Source organism: Herpailurus yagouaroundi, unplaced genomic scaffold (assembly GCF_014898765.1).
Source record: "Herpailurus yagouaroundi ecotype Mexico unplaced genomic scaffold, PumYag 182, whole genome shotgun sequence".
Classification (NCBI taxonomy): Eukaryota; Metazoa; Chordata; class Mammalia; order Carnivora; family Felidae; genus Herpailurus; species Herpailurus yagouaroundi.
Window position 1 is genome coordinate 47,397,847 of NW_024412413.1, and position 25,661 is coordinate 47,423,507.

At 39.9% G+C, this 25,661-nt stretch overlaps 1 protein-coding gene across 1 annotated transcript in view; it reads right to left on the bottom strand.

Moving 5' to 3' along the window:
- Positions 1 to 25,654, bottom strand: part of KCNMB4 (potassium calcium-activated channel subfamily M regulatory beta subunit 4) — a 63,991-nt gene extending 38,337 nt beyond the window's left edge. Inside the window, exon 1 of the mRNA XM_040491439.1 lies at positions 25,158 to 25,654. Coding sequence (XP_040347373.1) covers positions 25,158 to 25,493 — 336 coding nt within the window. The 5' untranslated portion in view covers positions 25,494 to 25,654. The remainder of the gene's footprint in view (positions 1 to 25,157) is intronic.
- Positions 25,655 to 25,661: the final 7 nt, after the last annotated feature.

Sequence of the window (25,661 nt, forward strand, 5' to 3'; positions counted from 1 at the left end):
AGAGAGAGACAGAGCATGAATGGGGGAGGGGCAGAGAGAGAGGGAGACACAGAATCGGAAACAGGCTCCAGGCTCCGAGCCATCAGCCCAGAGCCTGACGCGGGGCTCGAACTCACGGACCGCGAGATCGTGACCTGGCTGAAGTCGGCCGCTTAACCGACTGCACCACCCAGGCGCCCCTAGCTCTATATTTCTATGATTCTCTTCTTGGAAGTACATCAAGATAGGACCCAGCAGAAGACAGGACTACACTGTTCCAGTATTTTTCCCAGAAGAGATCCTGAGCACTGGGGAAGTGTCTGGGAAGCCTGACTGAGCCAACCATTCCAGCCAGCAAAATGGACAGTTGTGGTAGGTCCTTTCTTGGAGACCTGTACTTAGCTTAGTGTTCATAAGCAGCCTCTGCCATGTTTTTATTACTTCCTACAATGTGCTGGACATTTCCTTTACTTCTATTAAAACATTTTTTTTTTCTATACCATGGTCAGTGAGTGTATCAAGTGAGAGTAGGTGGCACCTGATTGTGCTCTTTGAAGGGAAGAAGTGTGAAACAAAAATCCACTGGAGTGTTTTTTGCAATGGCTACGCTCAACACAAGGGGTTCACTAAACATTTTAGGGAATAACAACAAGCACCAAATGTAATTAAGGCAGATTTTTAAATTTTGCAAATTAACTCAGTTTGAAGCCTTGCTATTTTTTTTTTTTTCGGGGGTGGGTGGGTGGGGGCGGGATGGGTTTAAAAGAAGTACCTCCATGGGGCGCCTGGGTGGCACAGTCGGTTGAGCGTCCGACTTCGGCCAGGTCACGATCTCACGGTCCGTGAGTTCGAGCCCCGCGTCGGGCTCTGGGCTGATGGCTCGGAGCCTGGAGCCTGTTTCCGATTCTGTGTCTCCCTCTCTCTCTCTGCCCCTCCCCCGTTCATGCTCTGTCTCTCTCTGTCCCCAAAATAAATAAACGTTGAAAAAAAAAAAATTAAAAAAAAAAAAAAAAAAAGAAGTACCTCCACCAAATGACAATTCTAAGATTTGACCAGAAGTCACATCCACATGTTTCTGGAAAGGTCAGATAAAAACTTTCAGTGAGTGAGTAGAGTGTGTATTAGGTATGTTGTGGTTTCATATGGGAAAAAAGAAATATTCCTTGCCTTTAGGATACTTTTCTTTTTTAAGTTTATTTATTTTTGAGAGAGAGAGAGCACGCATGTGTGGGGAAGGGGCAGAGAGTTCCAGGCAGGCTCCAGGCTATCAGTGAGGAACCCATCTTGGGGCTCAATCCCACAAACTGTGAGATCATGACCTGAGCTGAAATCAAGAGTCAGACGCTTAACCTACCGGGCCACCCAGGCATCCTGCCTTTAGGATACTTTGAGACAGTGTTCGTGGATTTTTAGAAGCAAAGTCTTTTTTTTTTTTACATTGGGAAAAATGCCTGTAATCAAAATTCAAGTATTTTTTTTTTCATGCATCACATTCTTTCCAAGAGTATCATAGATGAAATAATGAGCTTAGGGGTGCCTAAGTGACTCAGTTGGTTAAGCAATTGATTCTTGGTTTCAGCTTAGGTCATGATCTCATGGTTCATGAGTTTGAGCCCCATGTTGGTCTCTGCGCTGACAGCATGGAGACTGCTTAGGATTCTCTCCTTCTTTCTCTGCCCTTCCCCTGCATGTGTTTCTCTCTCTCTCTCTCTCTCTCTCTCTCTCTCTCTCTCAAAGTAAACAAACATTAAAAAAACCCAAAACTATTAAAATATGAGTTTATAATACTCTAGTAACTTCTAAAGCTCACATCGCCTTAAAAGGAAGATTTTTACTTTTTTTATATAGAGAGAGACTGTGAGAGGGGTAGGAGAGCAGAGGGAGAGAGTGAGAATCTTAAGCAGGCTCCATGCTCAACAGCGAGCCTGACTCAGGACTCTTGATTTAAGCTCAGGTCATGATCTCATGGTTGGATCTCATGCAGGATCGAGCCTTGCATCAGCTATTAGCATTAAGGAGCCTGTTTGAGATTCTCTCTCTCCTCTCTCTCTCTGCCCCTCCCCCACTCATGCTGCCCCCCCCCTCTCTCTCTCTGTCAAAACAAACAAATAATCATTCAAAAACAACAATATCAAAAAAAGTGACGCAAACCTTAAGTTCTTAAAACTCATTATTGTTCATTTTCTTGTACTTTGATTCTCCCATTAATTTGTCTTTTAAAATTTCTGTGAAGCCTAACTCAGATTCTCCCTAGATCCCTTCTCAATTCAGGTGGATCAGCGTAGATTAAGACTTTTAAAATAAGTAATAAATACCAATCCAAAGCAGTGTTCCAGAGGGGAAAAAATTGGAAATTCAGTCAGAGACTCCTTTTCTTTCTGGACTGTTCAGACCTGATGGGTTTCCAGGCACTATAACAGCTCCACCATGAACAGCTCACCACTGGGGGAGGGGCACAAATGATAATGTAGACCACCATATCATCAGCAACATCACTTTCATCCTCATGACTAACATTTACTGATTATATGTGAAGCATCTCATCATGGCAAATCTACTTTAATCCAAGCGAGCAAATATTATAATCACCTATGTTTTACAGAAGAAAACGAGGGCAGAGGTTTAAGAAAACTTTCCCTTGGGGCGCCTGGGTGGCGCAGTGGGTTAAGCGTCCGACTTCAGCCGGGTCACGATCTCGTGGTCCGTGAGTTCGAGCCCCGCGTCGGGCTCTGGGCTGATGGCTCGGAGCCTGGAGCCTGTTTCCGATTCTGTGTCTCCCTCTCTCTCTGCCCCTCCCCCGTTCATGCTCTGTCTCTCTCTGTCCCAAAAATAAAATAAACGTTGAAAAAAAAAAATTAAAAAAAAAAAAAAAACTTTCCCTCAGTCACAATGGCAAATGGGAAAGTTGGGATTCAGATTGCAGAGTGTCCTTAACCACTGCCCCACGCTGTGCCGTGTCTCTATCTCTAGGGCTTCCCACTTTTCTCTCTTTGGAGCTCCCTGCTTTGGGGGGAAGGAAGATGCCTTGACTTTTGCCTCCCTCTCTCAGAGAACCAGTGTAATGATTCTCTGGGAATGGAATTGGTGTAGCCCTCCCGAAGACTGATGGGTCAAGGCAGGCTGGGGCAAAGCTTTGTTTTCCCGGTACCTTCTCAGAGAAGTGCATTGTAAGTCTTTGCTTGTTCCCTCCTCTCTCCATTTGGCTCCAGGGGTGGTTTTTGGTGCCATGGATGTAATTTCACTTAGGTGAATTTACAGACACGATGTCTTTGGTCATAGAGGACAATGAGCGTTCCCTGGGAGAAACTTCTTCATTCAATTCTGACCTTTTTTGTTTCTCATTTGCAAAGGCAGCATTTCCCAATTTCTAATATTATCACCCAAATAACCTTCACTATTGTCTGTGTCATTTGCTGCCTAAACTTGCATGAAATCATTTTCTTTAAAAAGTGAAGACAAAAAGAAGAATGTGATAAAATATATTTGTTTGATGCCTACTTGGTAGAAAAAAATTTTTTGACTTTTGCATTTACGCACCAAGTTGACAGACTCAAGTGGGCTAAGACTTCAGTGAGTTTATTAAGGGAAGATACAATCATCATTTGATGTGGAATATTTGATTATGTACTTATTATGACTTATTTTTCCATTATCTTATTTTAGGGTTTATCAAGATTTATAATAGCATTCTTTGCAGCCTATCACAATGGATTTATATTTTAATAGTACCCTCTTGAGCGTGTTCTTTTGTGTCTTCAGGATTGCATTTCAATCATGTGGGCAGAGTAGGCAGAATTCACTTTCTTCCTTTACTGAATCATTTAAAAAACCATTGCACAATACATGTGATCCATTTAAACATCGGGGAGCGAGTCTATGTTAGACATTATCTAAGAAACAGAAATGGATAAACTTTCTTTCTTCCAGTTTCTTTACTGACTTCAGTTGGTTAGGGAGGGTAGTATTGAAAGACATAATACTAGAATGGATTTAGCTGATTAAATAATTTCTGAAGTAAACTTGATTAGAAAATGAATTCTTGGGGCTCCTGGCTGGCTCAGTCAGTAGAGCCTGCAACATTTTCCTTTTTTTTTTTTTTACACTTTTTTTTAACGTTTTTTTATTTATTTTTGAGACAGGGAGAGACAGAGCATGAACAGGGAAGGGTCAGAGAGAGGGAGACACAGAATCCGAAGCAGGCTCCAGGCTCTGAGCTCTCAGCACAGAGCCCGACGCGGGGCTCAAACTCATGGACTGCAAGATCATGACCTGAGCTGAAGTCGGCCGCTTAACTGACTGAGCTACCCAGGCACCCCCCCCCCTTTTTTTTTTTTTGAGAGAGAGGGCGAAAGAGAGAGAGGGGGAGAGAGAGAGAGAGAGAGAGAGAGAGAGAGAGAGAAGTGGGGCTCATCCGAAGCAGGGCTCAAGCACATAGGATGCAGGGCTTGAGTTCACAAACCACAAGATCATGACCTAAGCAAAAGTCAGATGCTTAACCGACTAAGCCACTCAGGTGCCCCTAGAGTATGCAACTTTTCTGATCTTGGGGTCGTGAGTTTGAGCCCCACGTTGGAGAGATTCCTTTAAAAAAATTTTTTTAATTAAAAAAAAAAAAAGAAAATGAATTCTTGAAACATTATCTACTGGAACATGGGTCTAATTATATTTTATCCTATAATTCCCCATTTTCTGAAATCCTGTAAGATATATGTGTCAGCTATGATGTGTAACTTGAATGACAGTTTTGGACAATATAAATGTATAATCAGGAAAACACTGTGGAATAAAAAGTGTAACTGAGCCATTTATAAACTCCATAATGTTTCATATGCCTCGACTTCATTAATTGTGTATACGCACACACCTTATGAATGCACATTAACTTAACAAACACATACAAAATTACATGTAAGCTAAAAAAAAAAAAATTAAATTCTAGGGCAGGTGGCTCCAGAATCTGTATCCATACCTGAAAACTAAATGAAAATAATCTTGTGGAAGAACTTGAAGATCAACCAAATGGCTTAGAAAACAAAAAGCAAGGCTGACTGAGAATAGGAGAAGCTACGGTAAGTTCTTCGGAGAGAACATGGTACCCAGCCTACAGCGTGTTTGTCAAAGTCTATTCCAAAGACCACCTGGATTGTTCATCAAAAAGGGCCACCCTCCCGAGAGTCTGATTCAGTCAGACCAGGAATCTGTATTATTAACAGCTCTCCTTCACCCTTGGAATGACACATTTTTAGGATTGATAATTTAAGCAACAAGCCATTCTTGACTGCTGAGTACAGGACAGTGTGCAAAGAGGAGATATTACTCACCCTTTATTTGTCTCTTCCCTTCCTTCCCAGGAGCGTGCCTTGTAGTAGTAGCATGAGTAGTAGCTTATTCACAAAGTGCTTTGTGATTACAAAAGAGCAAGTGGAGATCTTGGCTTTGGGGGTATGATAGAGGCTTCGCAAAAGAGATGATTTTGATTTGTGTTTTTTAGGTTGAACAGGAGTTTGCTTCTCAGAGAATGGGTGAGGAAGGTGATATTCTGAGAAGAAAAAATGGAATGTGCAATGACTTTGTGTATAAATGTTCCAGAAAGACTGAGTCATCTAATGTGCTTGGAGGATAGAGGGCATGGGGGATGGTGTTGAGAAATGCCCAATTATCTGAACTACTACTCACTAAAAATTGCTTCTCTCTCCTTAAATGCTTCAATGAGAAACTGCTTGCTACCTCCTGCAGAGTATTCCCACCCACCCACAAATTTATTGTCATGTGTTGATACTATCTGCATTCTGTAATTCAGTAATATTCATTTAACTTTCAGATTCAAGCAGACTGTTAAGGTTGGTGGTACTATTAAAACTGAGAAAAGTTCCAAATAACATTCCACTTTCAAGAGAAAATAGTTCATTCATCTTTAGAGTTAGAAAATAAAAATACCGTGTCTACTAAAAATAGAGGTTAAGTCTAAATAGAAAAAGTCAAACCAAAACAAGAAGTTTTAACCCGGAAAAAGCTCAATAGTCATTATTTATAACAAGTATGACAGTACATGTAAAAATGTGTTCAATGGCATATGACTGTAACTTAAAATCTTTGAGATGACCAATCCTCATGACCATACAGAACACTGAATGAAATAAAACTTTCTTAAATTTCATGCATGCATTCAGATATGCTCATTGATGGCATTATTTATGTATTGTATACTGTAAAGTGCACACATTTTAATGTGTGTATACGTATTTAATGAAATATGACAACCACCATTTGTTTGAAAAAGACCAACAAACCCTATCCATGCTAAGTCCACTTTAACCAGGATTGGTTGTGTTGATAAGAACTTGATGTTTCCGGGGCGCCTGGGTGGCACAGTCGGTTAAGCATCTGACTGTTGATCTTGGCTCAGGTCATGATCTCACAGTTTCTGAGTTTGAGTCCCACATACAGCTCTGCACTGATAGTGTGGAGCCTGCTTGGGATTCTGTCTCTCCTTTTCTGTGCCCCTTCCCCACTTGTGTGCGTGTTCTCTCTCTCTCTCTTAAAATAAATAAATAAAGTTAATTAAAAAATTAAAAAAAAAACTTGATGTTTCCTACTTGTGGCAGAATGAGTTTTCCAAAGATGGCTGCACCAATATGTATCCCATTTCCTAAGCCATTTCATAAGTCAATGTGACATTGACACTCTTCTCAGTGTACAGCTTTATCTTTCCTTCTTTAGAACATGGATGAGTCTATGATCCTGTGTGACTTCCAAGGCTAACTCAGAAAAGGTGACATAGCTTCTGCCCGTAACTCTCTCTTGGGAATGTCTGCCCTTGGAATCCAGACACTATTCTGTGAGGAAGCCAAAACTGCCCTGTGCAGAGAGATCATACTATAAGGCTGGTGTGGAGAGGAACCGAGACCCCCCACCCAATAGCCAGCATCAACTACCTGATATATGAGTAAATGAACCTTCAGATGATTCCAGTGTCCAGCCTTTGGGTATTCCACTGGGACCTCAGACATCATGAAGCATAGATAAGCTGTCCCCTTTGTGTCCTAAATCTCCGACCCACAGAATTTGTGAGCATAATAGAAATGATTTAATCCACAGGAATCTTTGACAGTGGCTAACAGATCATAGGACCCCTAGGACTAAAAAGGTGAACACCCTTTAAGGTTCTCCTTGATCTACATACTTGAAAACACCTGAGGTTTGGTGAAATGTAGTCTAATGGGTCACTGTGACACAAGACAGGGCTCCTCATCCAATCCTCAGGCCAAAAGCTCCTTGAATGAAGGGAAGGCTGGGAAGGCCCTGGGAAGGCCCTCTGAAGTAGCACCTACCGAAAATCTAACCTTTCCCCAGAGAACATGCAGACATTTACCAGAGTAGCCATGCAGTGCGAAAAGGGTAGACACGTATTTTATTTTTCAAGAGTTTAATTCCAGTGTAGTTAACATACAGGTGTACAATATAGTGATTGAACAATCACCTGGCAACCATCGTTCGTCCTCTCTAGTTCAATGTTTGGTTTTTGGCTTGTCTAGAAGGGGCAGACATTTAGAGTGTTATAGGACTAGCTCTGCGCTAACCTTAATGCCTGAGGGCCCTAGTCTGACTGTGCTCCCAATGGGGGCTCATAGCATCAAGAGAAAAGGGAGGATGAGCACTGGGTGTTGTATGGAAACTAATTTGACAATAAATTTCATATGATAAAAAAAATAAAAATAAAAAATAAAAATGGACAGATAGAAAAAAAAAGAGAGAGAGAAAAGGGAGTTTTGGCCCAGGTATCACAATGGGCCCAGTGAGTCCATGAACTCTCTTATGGTTATTCCTACAGATCCCAAAGGTATAGATATAATACACATACTTAACTCTAGTCCTAAATTCCTCCCTTGACCCCCTTACTCATAGACAGAACTCTGAAACTACCTGTTCTTTCTCCAAATAGTAAACTGATAAGCCAAGACTGTCACCCTAGGAAGTCACAGAGATCACAGGAGTGAGGATTCCTACCACGTCCCTATTTAACTTGCCTATTTGGCTCCTGAAGAAGGCAGATGAGTCTTGGAGAATGGCTGTACTGCTAAATGAATCAGTGGTGGCCCCAATTTCAGCTGCCATTTCAGATATAGTCTATTTACTGCAGCAAATAAACTTACCACTGGAACCTATCCTCTGGTGACTGATCTGGCAAATGCTATTTTCTCCATTTTTATGGACAAAGAACACCAGAGACCGCTACACTTTTACCTGGTCGAGATGGTGTAGACTTTCCAGACTTATTCAGGATTGTCCTACTCAGCACTACCTCAACTTTCTTTGGTTCTTATGCTCTGCTCTGCAGTAGAACAGAACAGAACAGTATACATTGATGATACCAGGCTGATGACTGGACCTGGAAGCAGGGAGAACATGGTGCCCTAGATTCCTTCGTAGAGAACAGATGTGCCAGTGATTGGGAAGTTCGGGACCTGCCACCTCAGCTATGCTTCTGGGAGGCTAGTGGTCTAGGGAATTTCTGAATACCCCTTCCAAAGTAAAAGACAAACTGCTGCATCTTTCACTCCTTAAAAATAAGAGTCACAATGTTTGGTGAACTTCCTTATATTTTGGTGGACACATATATATCCACTTTTGAGATCGCTACTCTGACCCCTTTACTGAGTAACCCCCAATACCACCAGCTTTCCGTGGCAGCCAGGGCAGGAGAACCCACTCCAGCTGCTCCAGGCTACAGAAAGCCCTGTCAATTCACCTCTCTGGCCCAGGGCCTCCAACAGTCTATGGGGTCTCTGCCAGTTTGGGGGGTACATGGAGCCCACCAAGAGCCCTGATAACATAAAGCAAACCTATGCTTTCTTTGGAGAATATTTCCTTCTAAGAGACCACTGACTTACTGCTGAGTGCCAGTAGGATCTGGATGCCTGAACACGGAACATCATTACCATGCTATCCACTGGACACTGGGCTTTTTGACCCACTGGAACATAATGGTGGGGTTTACAGGGCTGAGGCAGGTAGTGCTGGGAAACAAGTTTCATAAGCAAATGGCTCACACTCCCAATGCACCCTCTCTTTTTTATACTATCACCTTTCCCAACCTGTCCTAGTAAACAGTTGCTTACGAGGCCTGTTTTTCTACTACTGGGATATACGTACCCCCAGGAGTACTCTGCAGTGTGCTGGTGGGTATTTAAAGCCTTTGACCAGTTTGGGTAGATGAAGAAATCTGGCCTCAGGAAGCATAACTCTGAGGAGAACTTCCAATTGTTTCTCTCATAAGAAATGAAGTTGAAGGTACAGACCTACACTGATTTATGCACACTGCCAAATAAATCACAAACTGCGTTTTGATTAAAGGAATGAGACTGCGTTTAAATCATCAGAAACAGAACTCTGATCAAAACATGAAATCTAAAAGTTGTATTTCCCATGCATCCCTTTTCAGGAAGCTGCTTGAGGACGTATCCACCAAAACAACAGTATAAACCAAGAAAAGAGGACCACACTGGGTCAAGGAAACGGAGTACTCAACATGGGAGAAACACAGCAGGCCTAAGGCGTAACCAGTTCAATTTGGGGCAGTAGTAGGCTGAAGGAATCCAGAATGGTATCCCAGGAAATTTCTTTAAAAAGAAAAACGTGTAACTAAATGGTCACCTATTATGAATAACCATATGAAAAACAGTGTACAAAGTGGCTTTACAATTCTTTGGGAAAATTAAGAGAAAGGGTCATAGGAAAGTAAGAAATTACGAGAAGAGGATTATCAGCTCAAGGAAAATAAACAGTTATAGAAATGAGCAATAATTTACAGTTAAAATATGTTAATGCCCAATATTAATGTAGCCAAAAATTAGGATAGAACCGTATTTAAAGAATGAAGGGCAGAAAACTAGGGTGGGATGGGACGGTGTAAGAAAGCTAAATCCTCACATTCCATCATAGGGTCAATAGTATCTAAAATATACACATCAGAGCCTACTATTGGGAAACATGGAGATAAATATTAGAGAAAAAATAAACTAAAAATATTTAGTTGTGTCTGCATTGCAAAAGGGATCGAGACAAAGGAATCTCAATAAAGAAATACCCCCTACTAATAAAGTTATAGCACAATTTGATTTTTAAACCTATGTTCATAATAATAATAGCAAATATTCATCAAAGGCTTACCATGTATGAAGCACTATTCTAGATGTTTCACACATATTAACTTACTTAATCCTGATAACTTGATGAGATAGGTACTATTATAGTCTTCATTTTATAGATGAAAAAACTGAGGCAGACATGTTAAGTAATTTCCAAGATCATACTGCTATTTTGATTAAGATTTAATTTAAAAAAAGCATAATAGATACACAAGGTAAAAATGCAAATACTGGGAAAGGGTACAAGCTGAAATGTCTTTCTCTGACTTTGATCCTGACCCCCAGGCAAACATGCTTAACAGTTGTACATTCTTCCGATGTTTCCTACATTTTATTTTAACATAAATGTGAGCACACTCTTCTCTGTTTTGCCCTTTGTCTTTCATTTAACAATATATCTTGGTGCTGTCATATCTGCATATAGAGATCTATCTCATTCTTTTTTGAATTTTACTACATGGATATGCAAGAATTATTAATTAAAGGTGTTTCCAGTCTTTTGCAATTCCAAAAAAGCAACAAACTTCCTTTTACAGGCATCTACACATACATGAGAACAGGAAAAATCAAAGTGTGTCTACATTCAAAACTTATGACTACAGGGGCGCCTGGGTGGCTCAGTCGGTTAAGTGTCTGACTTCAAGTCATGATCTCACAGTTCCTGAGTTAGAGCCCCACTTTGGGCTCTGTACTGACAGCTCAGAGCCTGGAGCCAGCCTTGGATTCAGTGTCTCCTTCCACCCTGCCCCTCCCTCGCTCTCTCTGAGGAATAAACATTTAAAAATTAAAAAAACAAAAACAAAAACAAAAACAGGGGCGTCTGGGTGGCTCAGTCAGTTGAGCGCCCAACTTCGGCTCAGGTCATGATTTCACGGTCTGTGGGTTCGAGCCCCACGTCGGGCTCTGTGCTGACAGCTCAGAGCCTGGAGCCTGCTTCCAACCCTGTGTTTCCCTCTCTCTCTGCCTCTCCCCCACTCTCACTTTGACTCACTCTGTCTCTCAAAAATAAATAAATGTAAAAAAAATTTTTTTTAATTAAAAAAAATTTTTTTTAATTAAAAAAACAAAAACAAAAACAAAGAACACTTATGACTATAGTGTTGCAAAGAGATTGTGCCAACTGCATTTCTGCTAGCAGTTTATGAGAGCACCTATTCCCATGTCCTTAAAAAAATAAAAAATAATCTGGTACAATTAAACATTCTGATAGGTGAAATATGGGACTTGTGTGAATTTGCATTTTTAAATAGAGGTAATGATTTTTTCCATATTTTTAAAACTATTTGTATTTATTTTCTGCAAACTGACTATCCATGACATCTGCCCATTTTGGTTATTTTCTAAGAGTCTTTACATGGAAGAAAATTAATCTTCATCACACATTGCCAATTTCCTTCCTCGTTTTGTCTCTTTTGACCTAATTTGTGGTATGTTTGCTATATAGCCATATGTAACTTTTAAGAGCGCAATCTGTGAAAATTTATGCAATTAGACCCACATCAATGACAAACTCATTACCACTGTTATCTCACTTAGGATTTCACATAAATATTCTTAAGCAAAGCTGTCCCATAATTTCCATCTGTACATGTATGTTATCATAGGTGTTTTTTGTTTGTTTGTTTGTTTATTCATCTATTCTGAGAAAGAGAGAAAGCGCAAGCAGGGGAGGGGCAGAGAGAGAGAGAGACAGGGAGAGAGAGAATCCCAAGCAGGCTCCACACTGTCAGCTGTCAGCGAAGAGCCTGATGCGAGAGGCTTGAACTCACGAAGCATGAGATCATGACCTGAGCTGCAGTCAGTCGCTCAACCGAGTCACCCAGGCACTCCCGTAGGTGTTTGTTTCAATGTAATCCTAAAATTATTTTAAAAATTTCAGAAGTTTTCCTTGTTTCTGTGTGCTTTGGCAGAGTTTAAAATAGGATTAACGTTATCTGTTTTCATACAATTGAACTGGAAGCATTTGCAATTGGGAGTTTCTTTGTAAGATTAGTGAGATTACACTAATTACAACTAAATTGTAATTCTTCACTGAACTGCCTGCTCATGCTTGCCTTGTGTGTTAGTCAGGGCTCTCTAGAAAAACAGGACCAATAGAATATATGTTGACATATAATAAGAGATTTACTATGAGGCATTGGCTCATGTGATAAGGGAAGCTGAGAAGTGCCACAATCTACTGCCCACAAGATGGAGACCCAGGAAAGTGGGTGGTGTAATTCAGTGGAAGTCCAAAGGCCCCAGGTCACAGCAATACCAATGTCATGTTCCAGCTCCAGCAGAGAACAAATTTGCCCTTGCTCTGCTTTTTTGTTCTATTTAAGCCCTCAACAGATCAGATGATGTCCACCTGCATTGGTGAGGATGAATCTTCCTTATGGAGACTACTGATTCAAATGCTATTCTCTTCCAGAAACACCCTCACAGATGCACCTAGAAATAATATTTTACCAGCTCTCTGGGCATTCATTAGCCCAGTGAAGTTGGCACATAAAATCAACCATCAAACCTCGTGTTCCACTGAAGAGATGGTCATTTATTGCTAAGAGCTCTTCACTTGTTGTTTTGAATCATTTCTCGACCAGTGTGAATATTCTCTCAAATTTGTCATTTTTCTTTAGATTGTTATGTTGATTTTTTGGGTTTCATGCTGAGCACGGAACCTGCTTAGCATTCTCTCTCCCTCTTTCTCTGCCCCTCTCCTTGCCAGTACTCTCTCTCTCTCTCCAAATAAATAAATAAACATGTATTTTAAAAAATAAATTGTAATGTCGGTTTATTTAAAGCTTTTCTTTATTATGTCATTAAACAAATCAGTGCATTCCTGCAGAAACTTATGATTTCTGCCCTTAGTGTCATGTTTAGAAAGGCCTGTACTGCCCCCCCAAATTATGTAAATATTTACCTATATTTATTATAATTACCTATTACCTATATTTATTATAACAATAAATATGTATTTATTATATATTATTTTCAAAGACCAAAATTTTGTTCCATCAAAATTATAATGTTATTTAAATTAAATTTATATTTTATTTTTATTAAACATTTTTCCAAATAATTTTTGAGTTGGGAGTTTCTTTGTAAGATTTGTGAGATTACACTAATTACAACTAAATTGTAATTCTTCACTGAACTGCCTGCTCATGCTTGCCGTGTGTGTTAGCCAGGGTTCTCTAGAAAATTTATTTGGAAAATTAGTATTTTTAAATATATATTTTTCTAAATAATAGGGAAGCTTTAACATCATTTATTGAAGACGTCCCTTTATAAGTTACTTGAAATGCCAAAATTTGCAAAGCAAATCTCCTTTTAACATTCTTTTCTGGTAACAGCTTTATTGAAATATAATTCACATACCAGTCAATTCACCCATCTAAAATGTATAACTCAAAAAAACTTAAAAGAATAAAATGTACAATTCAGTGGTTTTTAGTAGAGTCACAGAAGTGTGCAATCACTGCCACAAAAGTTTTAGAATGCTTTCATCACCCCAAGAAGACACCCTGTACACATCTGAACATATTTTTATGTGCTTATTGGCCACCTGTATACTTCTTTAGAAAAATATCTACTCACACCTCTTGCCTATCTTTCAATTGGGTTATCTGCCTCCCTCTTTTTAAAAAAAATTTTAAACGTTTATTTATGTTTGAGAGACAGAGAGAGATACAGCAGAGTGGGGGAGGAGGAGAGAGAGAGAGACACAGAATCCAAAGCAGGCTCCAGGCTCTGAGCTGTCAGCACAGAGCCTGACATGGGGCTCGAACCCACAAACTGCGAGATCATGACCTGAGCTGAAGTTGGATGCTTAACCAACTGAACCATTCAGGCACCCCTAGTTATCTGCCTTTTTAATTGTTATTGTTGAGTTATAAAAGTTCTTTATACATTCTGGATATTCAATCTTTATCAGATATGTGATGGGCAAATATTTTCTCTCATTCTGTGGTTGTCTTTTTACCTTTTTGATGTTGTCCTCTGAAACTCAAGTGTTTAATTGTGTTTGAGTCCAATTATCAATTTTTCCTTTGGTTGCTTGTGTTTTTCATGTCATATTTAAAAAATTGCCTAATTCAAAGTCATAAAGATTTACACTTACATTTTCCTCTAAGAGCTTTACAGTTTTAGCTCTTACATTTAGGTTTCTGATCCATTTTAAGTTAGTTTTTATAAATGGTGTGAGGTAGGAGTCCAACTTCATTCTTTTGCATGCATACAGTTGTTCCAGTGCCATTGGTTGAAAAGACTGTTCTTTCCTTGTTGAATGCTCTTGACACAATTTCCAAAAATCAATTACTCTTAAATGTACTCATTTACTTCTGGACTTTCAATTCTACTCCATAGATTGGTATGTCTATCCTTATGCCAATACCATATGTCTTGATTATTGTAGATTTCTAGTAAGTTTTAAAATTGGAAAGTATGAGTCTTCCACCATTAGTCTCTGTTTTTTTTTAAGATCATTTTGGCTACCCTGAATCCCTTAAATTTCCATATGAACTTTAGGATCAGTTGGTCAATTTCTGCAAACAAAAATCCAGTTGAATTTTTGATAGGGATTATAATCAATCTGTAGATGAATTTGGGAAGTGTTGCCACCTTTACAATATTAAGTATTCCAATCCACAAACAAAAGATATCTTTCCATTTATTTAGGTCTTCTTTAATTTCTCTTGATAGTGTTTTATAGCTTTCAAGGTACAAGTCTTTTGCTCTTTTGTTAGAAATACTCTTTTGTGAAATACATTCCTAAGTAATTTATCATTTTAATAATATTGTAAATAGAATTGTGTTCTTAATTTCATTTTTAGATTGTTCATTGTTAGTGTATAAAAATACAATTGATTTTTGTATATTGATCTTGTATTCTGTAACCTTGCTGAATTTATTATGTCTGACAGATGGGTTTTTTGTTTGCTTTGTTTTTGGTGGATTCTTTAGGAGTTTCTTTATACAAGATCACATGATTTATAAATAGTTTTATGTCTTCCTTTCCAATCTGGCTGTCTTTTTACATTTTTTCCTTACCTAACCGTCCTAGATAGAACTTCCAACATCAAACAGGAGTGGCAAGAGCAGACATCCTTGTCTTATTTCTGATCTTAGGGGGAAAGCTTTCAGTCTTTCACCATTTATTAGCTATTCGTAGTAGCCCTTTATCAAGTTGAGGAAGTTCTCGGCTATTCCTAGTTTTTTTTTTTAATCATGAGAGGATTTTGTTAAATGTTTTTTCTGCGTATACTGTAATAATCATGTAATTTCCATCCTTTAGTCTATTAATATGATGTATTAATTACATGTGTTGATTTTAGCATGTTGAACCAACCTTCATTCCTGGAATAAATCCCACTTGATCATGGTATATAATCACAAACTCTTTCAAACAATAGAAGAGGGAACACTTCCCAACTAATTTTATTACCATGATACCAAAGTCAGACAAAGACATCACAAGAAAACTACAGACCAGGGGCGCCTGGGTGGTGCAGTCGGTTAAGCGTCCGACTTCAGCCAGGTCACGATCTCGCAGTCCATGAGTTCGAGCCCCGCGTCAGGCTCTGGGCTGATGGCTCAGAGCCTGGAGCCTGTTTCCGATTCTGTGTCTCCCTCTCTCTCTGCCCCTCCCCCGTTCATGCTCTGTCTCTCTCTGTCCCAAAAATAAATAAACGTTGAAAAAAAAAAAAGAAAACTACAGACCAATATACCTGATAAATACAGATGCAAAAATCCTCAACTAAATGCTAGTAAACCAAATAAATCTAGGAACATATAAAAAAAGGATTAAATACCATGACCAAGTTAGGAGAAAGGGGAATGAGTACTAATGTGTACGGGATTCCTTTTGGGAGTGATGAAAATATTCTAAAATAAGATAGTGATAATGATTGCACAGTTTTGTGAATATACTAAAAACTGTACCTGTTGAAAGGGCAAATATCATTTAATGTGAATTACATGCCATTAAAAAAAAGAAAGAAAGCTGCTTTCCATCTATTTTCTCGTTTTCCCCTTTCCTACTGCCTAAAAGACAGACATGATCAAGTTAGTAAAAGCATCCTAAGAGATTGTAGAGCAACAAAATAGTAGGAACCTGGGTCTTTGGATGACCTTCCACATCCAAAGTCTGGCACAGCCCCATGGATTATGTACAGGCTCAGACATTTACAACAGAAAAAAAGAAAAGAAAAGAAAAAAGAAAAGAAAAGAAAAAAGAAAAGAAAAGAAAAGAAAAGAAAAGAAAAGAAAAGAAAAGAAAAGAAAACAAAACGAAACGAAACTAGTACTTACTTTCTTTAGGTCACTGTGATTAGGTTCCTGTTAAAGCATCCCATCCAATATCCTATCTATTAGGTTGTTTCTACATTTCACTACTATACACAATTCTGCAATGAAATACCCCATATATACATTTCCTTGGATATGTGTTAGAGTTCTTTAGAGTAAATACCCTGAAGTGAAATTGTCAGGTTTTCAGATATGCACAGCTTCAGTTACACTTAATATGTTTGATTATTTCCCTAAGTGGTTGAACCAATTTCCTAGCAATGGGTAAAACTTACCATTTTCTTCAATCCTCACCAACGTTTGGTCATATGAAGCATATTAAGTTTTTCCAAAATGATGGGTGTGAAATGGTGTCCTGTTATTGTTGCCTTCTGAATTTCCCTGAGATTAGTGGAATCGAGCATCTTTTCACATTTATTGATCTTTGAGTTTCTTTTATGAATTGCTTGTACACACCTTTTGCTCATTTTCCCATTATATCATACACCATTGTCTTAATGATTTGTAGACATTTTCATTTTTGTTTATTACTGTTTCGCCATTATCTTGCAGTAATATTTAGCTTTACTTCTGCTTAGTTTACAATAATTTTAGTCATATAGAAATTGTTATTTTAATGTGCTCAAATGTGTCACTCTTTCCTCTTATTTGTTTAGTCTCATTTAAGAAAATATTTAAGCCTCTGTCATAAAGATATTTTCCCAAGCTTCCTCCTGAAAGTTTTATAGTTTTCTTTTCATATTTAGTTTTTCTTCCATTTGGAACTGGATTTTATGAGTGTGAAGTATGTGTCAGATTGTCTTTTTCATGTACAGCTAATTGGCTCATTCTTTCCCTCAAGAATTTTCCACATCTTCTATGTTTTTCAGTAAAATTTAATAATTGCTAATTTAATTTCTCTAAGGATACACTCTTTACCATTTCACTTTTAAAATTTGTCAAGGTTTATTTTATGACCCTGAATATGACGTTTTTGTAAATATTACATGAGCACTTAAAATAGTGTACACCTTGCTACAACTTAATATACTATTCTATATGTCAGTTGTCAGTCGTTAAACATGTTATTTAAACCTATCATATATGTGTCAATATTACTTTTGTCTGATTGTTTATTAGTCACAGAGGTGTGTTAAAATCTCTCACTCTCATGATAGACTTGTGTATTTCTCCATTGAGGTGTTTTATTTTTTTAATGTATTTTGAGGCTGTATTTTTAGGTATATCCCAATATAGAATTGCTATATTACATTGAATTTTTTTATAATTACAAAGTGTCCCTCCTTTTTATCTAGTAACAAATTTTTGCTTCAAAGTCTACTATATTTCATATAATACAGATACTCCAGCTTTTCTTTTCCTGTTTTGGTTGATGTTTGCATGTATATTTTCCCATCTTTTAACTTTCAACCTTTCTGTGTCCTTATATTCTATGTGCGACTCTTGAAAACAGCATATATTTGGGTTTGTTTGTTTTTTTCCAGTCTACAATCTCTGTCTTTTAAATGGAAGTTAATCCACTTACATTTAATATAATTACTTATAAATTGGCATTTAAATCTATCTTATTATTTTTTTGTTGGTGTTCTACTTGTCTACATTTCTTTTTCTCTTTTTCCTTGCCTTCTTTTGGACTGTTTGCTTTATATTATTTCATCTTCCCCACCTATTTATACATTCTTTTACTTTACAAATTCTTGAACTTCAACATAGAACTACTAAGTCAGAAACTGGGGTGGAGTTTATGATTCAGTGGGCCCAAGATGAGACTTGAGAATGTGAATTTCTAGCAAATTCACAGTGCTCAGCATGGAGCCCGATGCAAGGCTTGAGATCATGACCTGAGCCAAAATCAAGAGTCAGATGTTCAACCAACTGAGCCACCCAAGCACCCCAAAATACTGAATCGTGATTACTCACCTACTCAAAAACTTTCCTTGGCTTCTGTGTTAGATTTCTGTTGTTGTAACAGAAACTTAATGGCTTAAACAACACAAATTTATTATCTTAAAATTCTAGTGGTCAGAATTCTCAAATGGGTCTCACCAAACTGGGGCTGTATTCTCTTCTAGATTCTCTAAGGGATAATCTATTTTCTTGCCTTTTCCCGCTTCCTTGGAAAAGAAGGCTGCCTACATTCCTTGGCTCATGACCCACTTCTGTACTCAAAGTTAGCAATGCCTTGTTGAGTCTTTCTCATATTGCATCACTCTGACCACCTCTTTCACATTAAAGGAGGCTTTTGATTACCCTAGGCCCACCAGAATAATCTGCATATTTTAATGTCAACTGATAAACTACCTTAATTTCCTCTGGAGCTTTTAATTCCTCCTTGCCAGGTAACATAAGATACTCACAGATTCTGGGGATTAAGATGCAGACATCTTGGGGGCACCTGGGTGGCTCAGTTGGTTTAGCATTTGACTTCGGCTCAGATCATGATCTCATGGGTTCATGAGTTTGAGACCCAGGTTGGGCTCTGTGCTGACAGCTCAGAGCCTGGAACCTGCTTCATATCTGTGTCTCCCTCTCTCTCTGCTCCTTCCTCACTCACTCTCTGTCTCCCTCAAAGATAAATAAACATTAAAAAAAATATTTAAAAAAAAAAGATGTGGACATCTTGGTGGGGGGAGGGGAGCATTATTCTTCCTATCATGGTTTCCCAATGTCACCAAACCCAATTCCACATTATTGATCCCAGTTTACTCTCCCACCTTAGCCCTAAGACTCTGTTCTTTGTAACTGTGTTCCAACCACATGGTCTATCTGATGATTCCCCAACATAGCCTGCACTCACACAGCTTTGCTTCTGGCATTTTCTCTTCCTTGATGTTCTCTTCATTCCTCCCTACTTTTTCTCCCAAGATGAAAATCCTATTCATTCTCAAATTTTCATAGCAAATGTTTCGTTTCCCATGAAGCTTTTCTCCTAATCTTTCCTCTCTAGTGTTTGTACTTTCCTGTAGAACTTACATTACACTTCCTTTGATAGTTATTTGTGTTATTTCCCCTGCCGGAGAATGAACTCATTGAGGGCAGAAACGTATGGATTCATCCTCACTTGTGTGTCTGTTAGACATATCTAAGACTAACCCCTTGTTTTCCATTCACACTCCTCCCAAACTACTCTTCTCTAGTTTTCCCATCTAGTAAAATCACCTCCCTTCACCCAGTTGGACTTACCACAAACTGCTGAGTCATCTTTGACCAGTCCATCAGTGAACTTCACCAATGCTCACCCCTGATCTAAGTCACCATCATCATTTGCCCGCCCTACTAGACTCCTTGTTTTCAATCCTGCCCCTGCATCTCTCACCTTGCACAAGTGAGCATGTGCATATGCATGTACACACACAAATACACACAAATTCTATTCTCAATCCAGCATCCAGAAGGATCATCTACATTTTTCAGAAGTTTAAGTCTGATTATATCTCAGTCCTGCTTAATGTCAGACAGCTTACCATCATACACAGAACAGAATCCAAAGGTCTTACAGTGTTCTGTAAGGTCTAACCTCACCTCCCACTGTTTCACGTCTTGCTCACTGTAGTCTGGCCTTATTGTCATCCTTACTGTTCCTCACATTAGCCTGGCAGCCACTTGCCCCGGGGCCTCTGCACTTACTGTGCCCTCAGCCTGTGAAACACTCTTTCTCAAGACAGCTATATGATTGACTCTTTTCTGTCCTCTATGCCTCTATTCATCCCCTCATGCTCTTTGGTCTCTGTACAAATGTCACTTAACCACTGTGTGCAAAAGGGCAGCCCTTCATTTCTTCCACCAGTCTGTATCCTTATGCTGCCTGAATTTTCTTTACACCTTTACCATTACATGACATTACATTATAAGTCTATTTCTTGTCTGTCAGCATCTACCAAAACATAAACTTCAGACTTTATTTTGATCTCTATTCTAGTCTCAGAACCTGGAAGCACGCATTGCACAGAGGAGGCATTTAACAAATATTTGTTAAATGAATAAACTTATCTTTGTATGTCCTTGTTTCTTTTTTTTTTTTTTTTTTTTTAGTTTATTTATTTATTTTTGAGAGAGAGAGGTGAGTGTGTGTGTGCAAGCATTGGAGCAGGGCAGTAAGAGAGGACAAAGAGAATCCCAAGCACAGAGCCTGATATGGGGCTCAAACTCTCGAATCATAAGATTACAACGTGAGGTGAAATCAAGAGTTGGACGCTTAACCAACTGAGCCACTCAGGCGCCCCTGTATGTCCTTATTTCCTGCCCAGTCCTTTGATCAAAAGATGCTAAGACATACTCCTGTTTCTTGCTCCATCCGTTGATCACAGAGGCTAAGCAAGTATTGGAGGAATTGGATTTTACGTACTTGCCAAGTTATTTAATATAATCACCAGAGGAAAAAACCACAGCAAGCCATCCTTATCATAGAGAAATAAAGATTGTAGAGAAATCGTCACAATCCAGTTTAGCCTTTGATTACTTAGTTTTGATGTGATGGACCTCCCTAGAGCACAAAGTGTATCATACTGAACATTTATTTCTAGGATGCAGTTCAGAAATCAACCCCAGGAGACCACACTGTCTGCACAGGATGTGTGACTGGGGGGCAGGGGACGGGCTTTGGGACATACCAGTGTGGTTGTGAAGGATAACAAGGGAACCGTAAGCTGCGAGGAACACAGTTAGGGACATTCAGTTTCAGAGGATACACTCAAAAGTCTAAAGTTTTTCTTCTCTTCAGTGAATTTCTCTCACTTTCACAGTACTTTTCCCTTTGGAATAGACTTTTTCCCTTTGTGTCTAGGTTTTTCAGACCAGAGAACAACAACAACAACAACAAAAAACCTCAAAACAAAAATAAAACACATAGCTTCTAATCACTCACGCTCTCTTATTGCACAAACAAGAGATAGTTTTAAAAATTCATCTTTTCTCTGCCACCCGATGTATATATTGATGTGATAGCAAATGTCTGGAACTGCATTAAGTTCATTTAAGCTAAACCAATTTTAAATGACCATTTCGACACTAATGTTAAATGATCCTCTTCTTTTCCTTCAGAATTTCCTTGGGTCCGTCCTTTTATGCCAGTTCCCTATATTCAGTAGGATCAGTAACATCTTTTAACCTAAAAACACAAGTATTAATCACAATGGATCCTTTCAGTTCTTATTTTACTTTTCTTGCACAACAGATGAGTATGTTTTCTAATCAGTAATTTTTGACTCTGTCTACACATTAGAGTCACTTGCAGAACTTTTTAAAAAACACCAACTCTCAGGACTCTCCCAAGACCAAGTCCAAATCTCTAAGGGTGAGACCCAAGCATAAGAATTTCTTTGTAAAGTTTCCCCAATGATTTTTTTTTTTTGAGAAAGAGAGAGAGAGAGAGAGAGAGAGAGAGAGAGAGAGAGAGAGAGAGCGCCCACGAGCAGGGCTGGGGCAGAGGGAGAGAGAGAATCTTAAGCAGGTTACATGCCCAGCGCAGAACCCAATGCGGGGCTTGATCTCAAGACTGTGAGATCATGACCTGAGCTTAAATCAAGAGTCCAATGCTTAAGGGACTGAGCTGCCCTGGAGCCCCTCCCCCAGTGTCTAATGTGCAGCCAAGGTTAAGAACCAAAGCTCCTAGCACACACAACTGCTAGCCCCTCAGAAACAATGCAGTGATGGGAATAGCACCCAGAGGGAGCATATCCCACATTTAGATTTGACTATGGTTAAATCACAGAGCAGGTCATTGCCCTATGTGTAACTAGTAGACTTGAATACTATATTGTATGACTGGATAGAGTGATTACCCTTGACAATATGGATATGATTCAAACCATAAATAAGCTGAAGAACACTTAAAGATATCTTAGACAGGACTAGTCAAAGGTCACATGTGTTCATACTATCTTCTTTGGTAGTCTATGGCTAAAGAAGTTATACATGTGCAATATTCTTTCCCTTTCCCTGCCTTTTACTATAATTAATGCAGCAAACTCAAGGGAGGGGTGAGGGAAAGCCCTTGTTCTTTTTCTTTCTAAGAAGTGATTTCCTAAAAATGGTTTCTTGTGGGGAGTGGGTCCTGAAGAAGAGAAGGTTGAAGGTGATTAGGATCCTTGGCACTGAAGGGAATCCAGACATTCTACAGAGGGAATGGGTGTGGAACCCAGGCCTTCGATAATCAGGTGATGCAAGGCAAAGAAAAGACCTAGGCACCCAAGAGGCGTCAGGAATGAGCAAAGGGGCCTGCCTACTTCTAAGGGCACTGTGGACACATTCTGCTTAGGTACTGGGTTCTGGCACAATATCAGTTATGTTGAATTTTTCCATCACGAATCACTTACAAGAATTGTACTTTAATTGTCCAAAAGTAGAAAGGTGACTGCAAAAGAACAAACTTATGTTCTATAAATGCCACAATGTAATCATAATTTGGATAAAGATGTGTACTGGTCTGGCTAAGGAAGCCTTGACTAAATTCACTGGGCTGTTGTTCATCATTTGTGTGTGTGTGTGTGTGTGTGTGTGTGTGTGTGTGTGTGTGACATAAATATCTTTCTCCAGTTCTGTCATTTCTTGAATACTTTATAAAACGTCATTTTGTTCAGACACTTCTTCAAAACAATTGTTGCTGGAATCTGAACTGGCACTGGAAGAAAATAGATTATTTGCAACAAAGAGAGAGAGAGATAAAATTGTAGTATTACATAAAGCATTATGACTGCTTCCAACTGATTTTAAAATCTATGTCCTAATGATCCCAATTTACTTTTTCTGCCAGATCCTTCAAAATTGCCTGGAAATTATAAGCAGGCTTTTTTGCAGTAAATTCTAACTTCTCAATGTCTTGATCAGATATTAGCCATTTATTGGTATATGTGTATATAATTTATTATTAGTGCCTGAACCACTATCTTAAACTAATTAGCAGTGTTTCACCAATTATAGCAATGCCTCCTAAATGGTGAACTACCATATAATTTCTAAATCACTATTACTGCTTGGCACCTTCTTTTATATTAATGGTTTAATCCTGAAGAAAAAAAAAAGTGATGTTTCTAAAACCCTAAGGTTTCTTTTGAAGTTACTGGGCTTTAAGCAGATTAACTTATATTTGTTTTCCAGAGTGTGCTTCTTCAGGACACTGATTATACCTTATCTAAATCTGTACTTTTATATTTATTTATATTCACTTCTTATATATTATCTTCATTTTTAAGGTAAATGAATACACGTTTGTCAGCAGGAGCATCTTTTTAAAAGAGAAGTCATTTCTGGGGCGCCTGGGTGGCGCAGTCGGTTCAGCGTCCGACTTCAGCCAGGTCACGATCTCGCGGTCTGTGAGTTCGAGCCCCGCGTCAGGCTCTGGGCTGATGGCTCGGAGCCTGGAGCCTGTTTCTGATTCTGTGTCTCCCTCTCTCTCTGCCCCTCCCCCGTTCATGCTCTGTCTCTCTCTGTCCCAAAAATAAATAAACGTTGAAAAAAAAAATTAAAAAAAAATAAAAGAGAAGTCATTTTGTAAAGGAATTCCTTTTTTTTTTTAAATTTCCCCAATTCAAGAATTTACTGTTTGTTTAAGGAAACAAGACCCTGAGTTTTACTGCAGAGAAATGGTACGTTTGCTTTAAGTACTCTTAAAATGCTAATATAATTGTTTTTCCCTTTCGGATTAATATATCTTGTCACATTTAACAGAAAGTTTTCCTGTGTACACAAGACTCATTCCCTTTTGTTTTTCTGCTGGATTTTCGAGCAGAGCCCTCACCAAGAGAGAAAATGACAGTAACGTTAAAGAAGAAACACACTTTCACTCGATAGTTAAGCGACAAGCATGGTAAAAACAGACCAAGAGAAGATAAGAAAGAAAATCCTTCTTGCAGAACCAGGCGCACTACAAAGCTCAATTAGTTCACAGACTGAGGACACTGCTTTTTATAAGTTTTTTCTCTCCACTGGGAACTGTTTTCTGAGTCTCCCTCTCTCGGCTATCCATCCCTCGAGTCCTAACCAGGTTTTTTCTGTATTGCTTGAGAGAAAGTTGCCAGGGAAGAAATATTCGGTACATATCACGAAGGGTTTTCTATTTTCAGTAAGTTTTACCGTTCTCCAGATGGCTCCCGATCGTCCCTAGACACACAGAGTCACCAGGCTTCCTCCCGACCCTTCTGAGAATCTGTTTCGTGAAAACCAGGAGCTCTCTGTAAACCCCGGAAACAGACTTGTTCGGAATTTCGCATGTGGTTTCCACGTCGTCTGTTGACCCTCAACATTGCAGCCCAACTTAAAAACGTCTGTTTAGAGTTAAAGGGCAAGGAACCCTCTAACATCTTCCAAGGGGCCCAAAGATCTCGAGCTCCCAAAGCCAGTGCTTGACGCGGCCCGTGGGAGCTCAGACCTTGACCGAGCGCCCGAGTAGGTGGATCCCTGCTACCCACTGGCTTTAACAGGAGGAAAAGTAACTTTCCGCTCCTTGCACGTCTCCAAAGTCCGACCCGTAGGCGCCGGACTGAGCTGGGCCAAGGTCTCAAAATCTGAGACGAGACAAGAGAGATGTGTAAAGAAAGCCTCAGGGCATTACCGGTCGCCGCGCACGAACCCCGGGCCCCGGGACTCCCGGCTGTGCTCACTGCGGGTCCAACGCCCCGTCGCCTCCTAGGGACGCGAGCAAAAAGACACTCCGAGTCCGCCCCGCGCGGCGTCTGACACCGAGGCTCCCCCAAGCTTCAAGACCTCCGCAGGAGCCAGGCATCCCTCGCGGGCCGTCCTTACCTTGGGGTTGGTCAGGAGCTGGTGCTCGTCGCTGTGCAGCAGCGCCCTGGAGTTGGACTCGGAGTTGTTCACGTAGACCTGGACGCAGGGGTACTGCGAGGTGCCCCTGCAGTCGGCGCCACAGGTGAAGGTGCACTCAAAGACCTCGCCGATCTGCTGCACCGACAGCACCGTGCAGTTGGCCGCCGTGGCTTGCAGATCCTGCAGCGCGGGACTCAGCCAGCAGAAGCCGAAGATAAAGAGCGACACGACGCCAGAGATGATGAGAAACAAGCCGAGCCGGATGCTCTTGTCCTCGGCTTCCGTGTACTCGTAAGCCACCCGGAGCTTCGCCATCGCCCCCCACTCCCGGCGGCTGGCGCGCTCCCCCCGCCCCCTCCCGCCCCCGGCGCCCAGCCCGACTGCCTCGGGCGGGAGGAGCCGCCGCCGCCGCCGCCGCCGCGCGACAGCAGGGGAGTGGGCGGCGAGGGGGAGCGCGCGAGAACAAAGGGGCCGAGGCCGGCG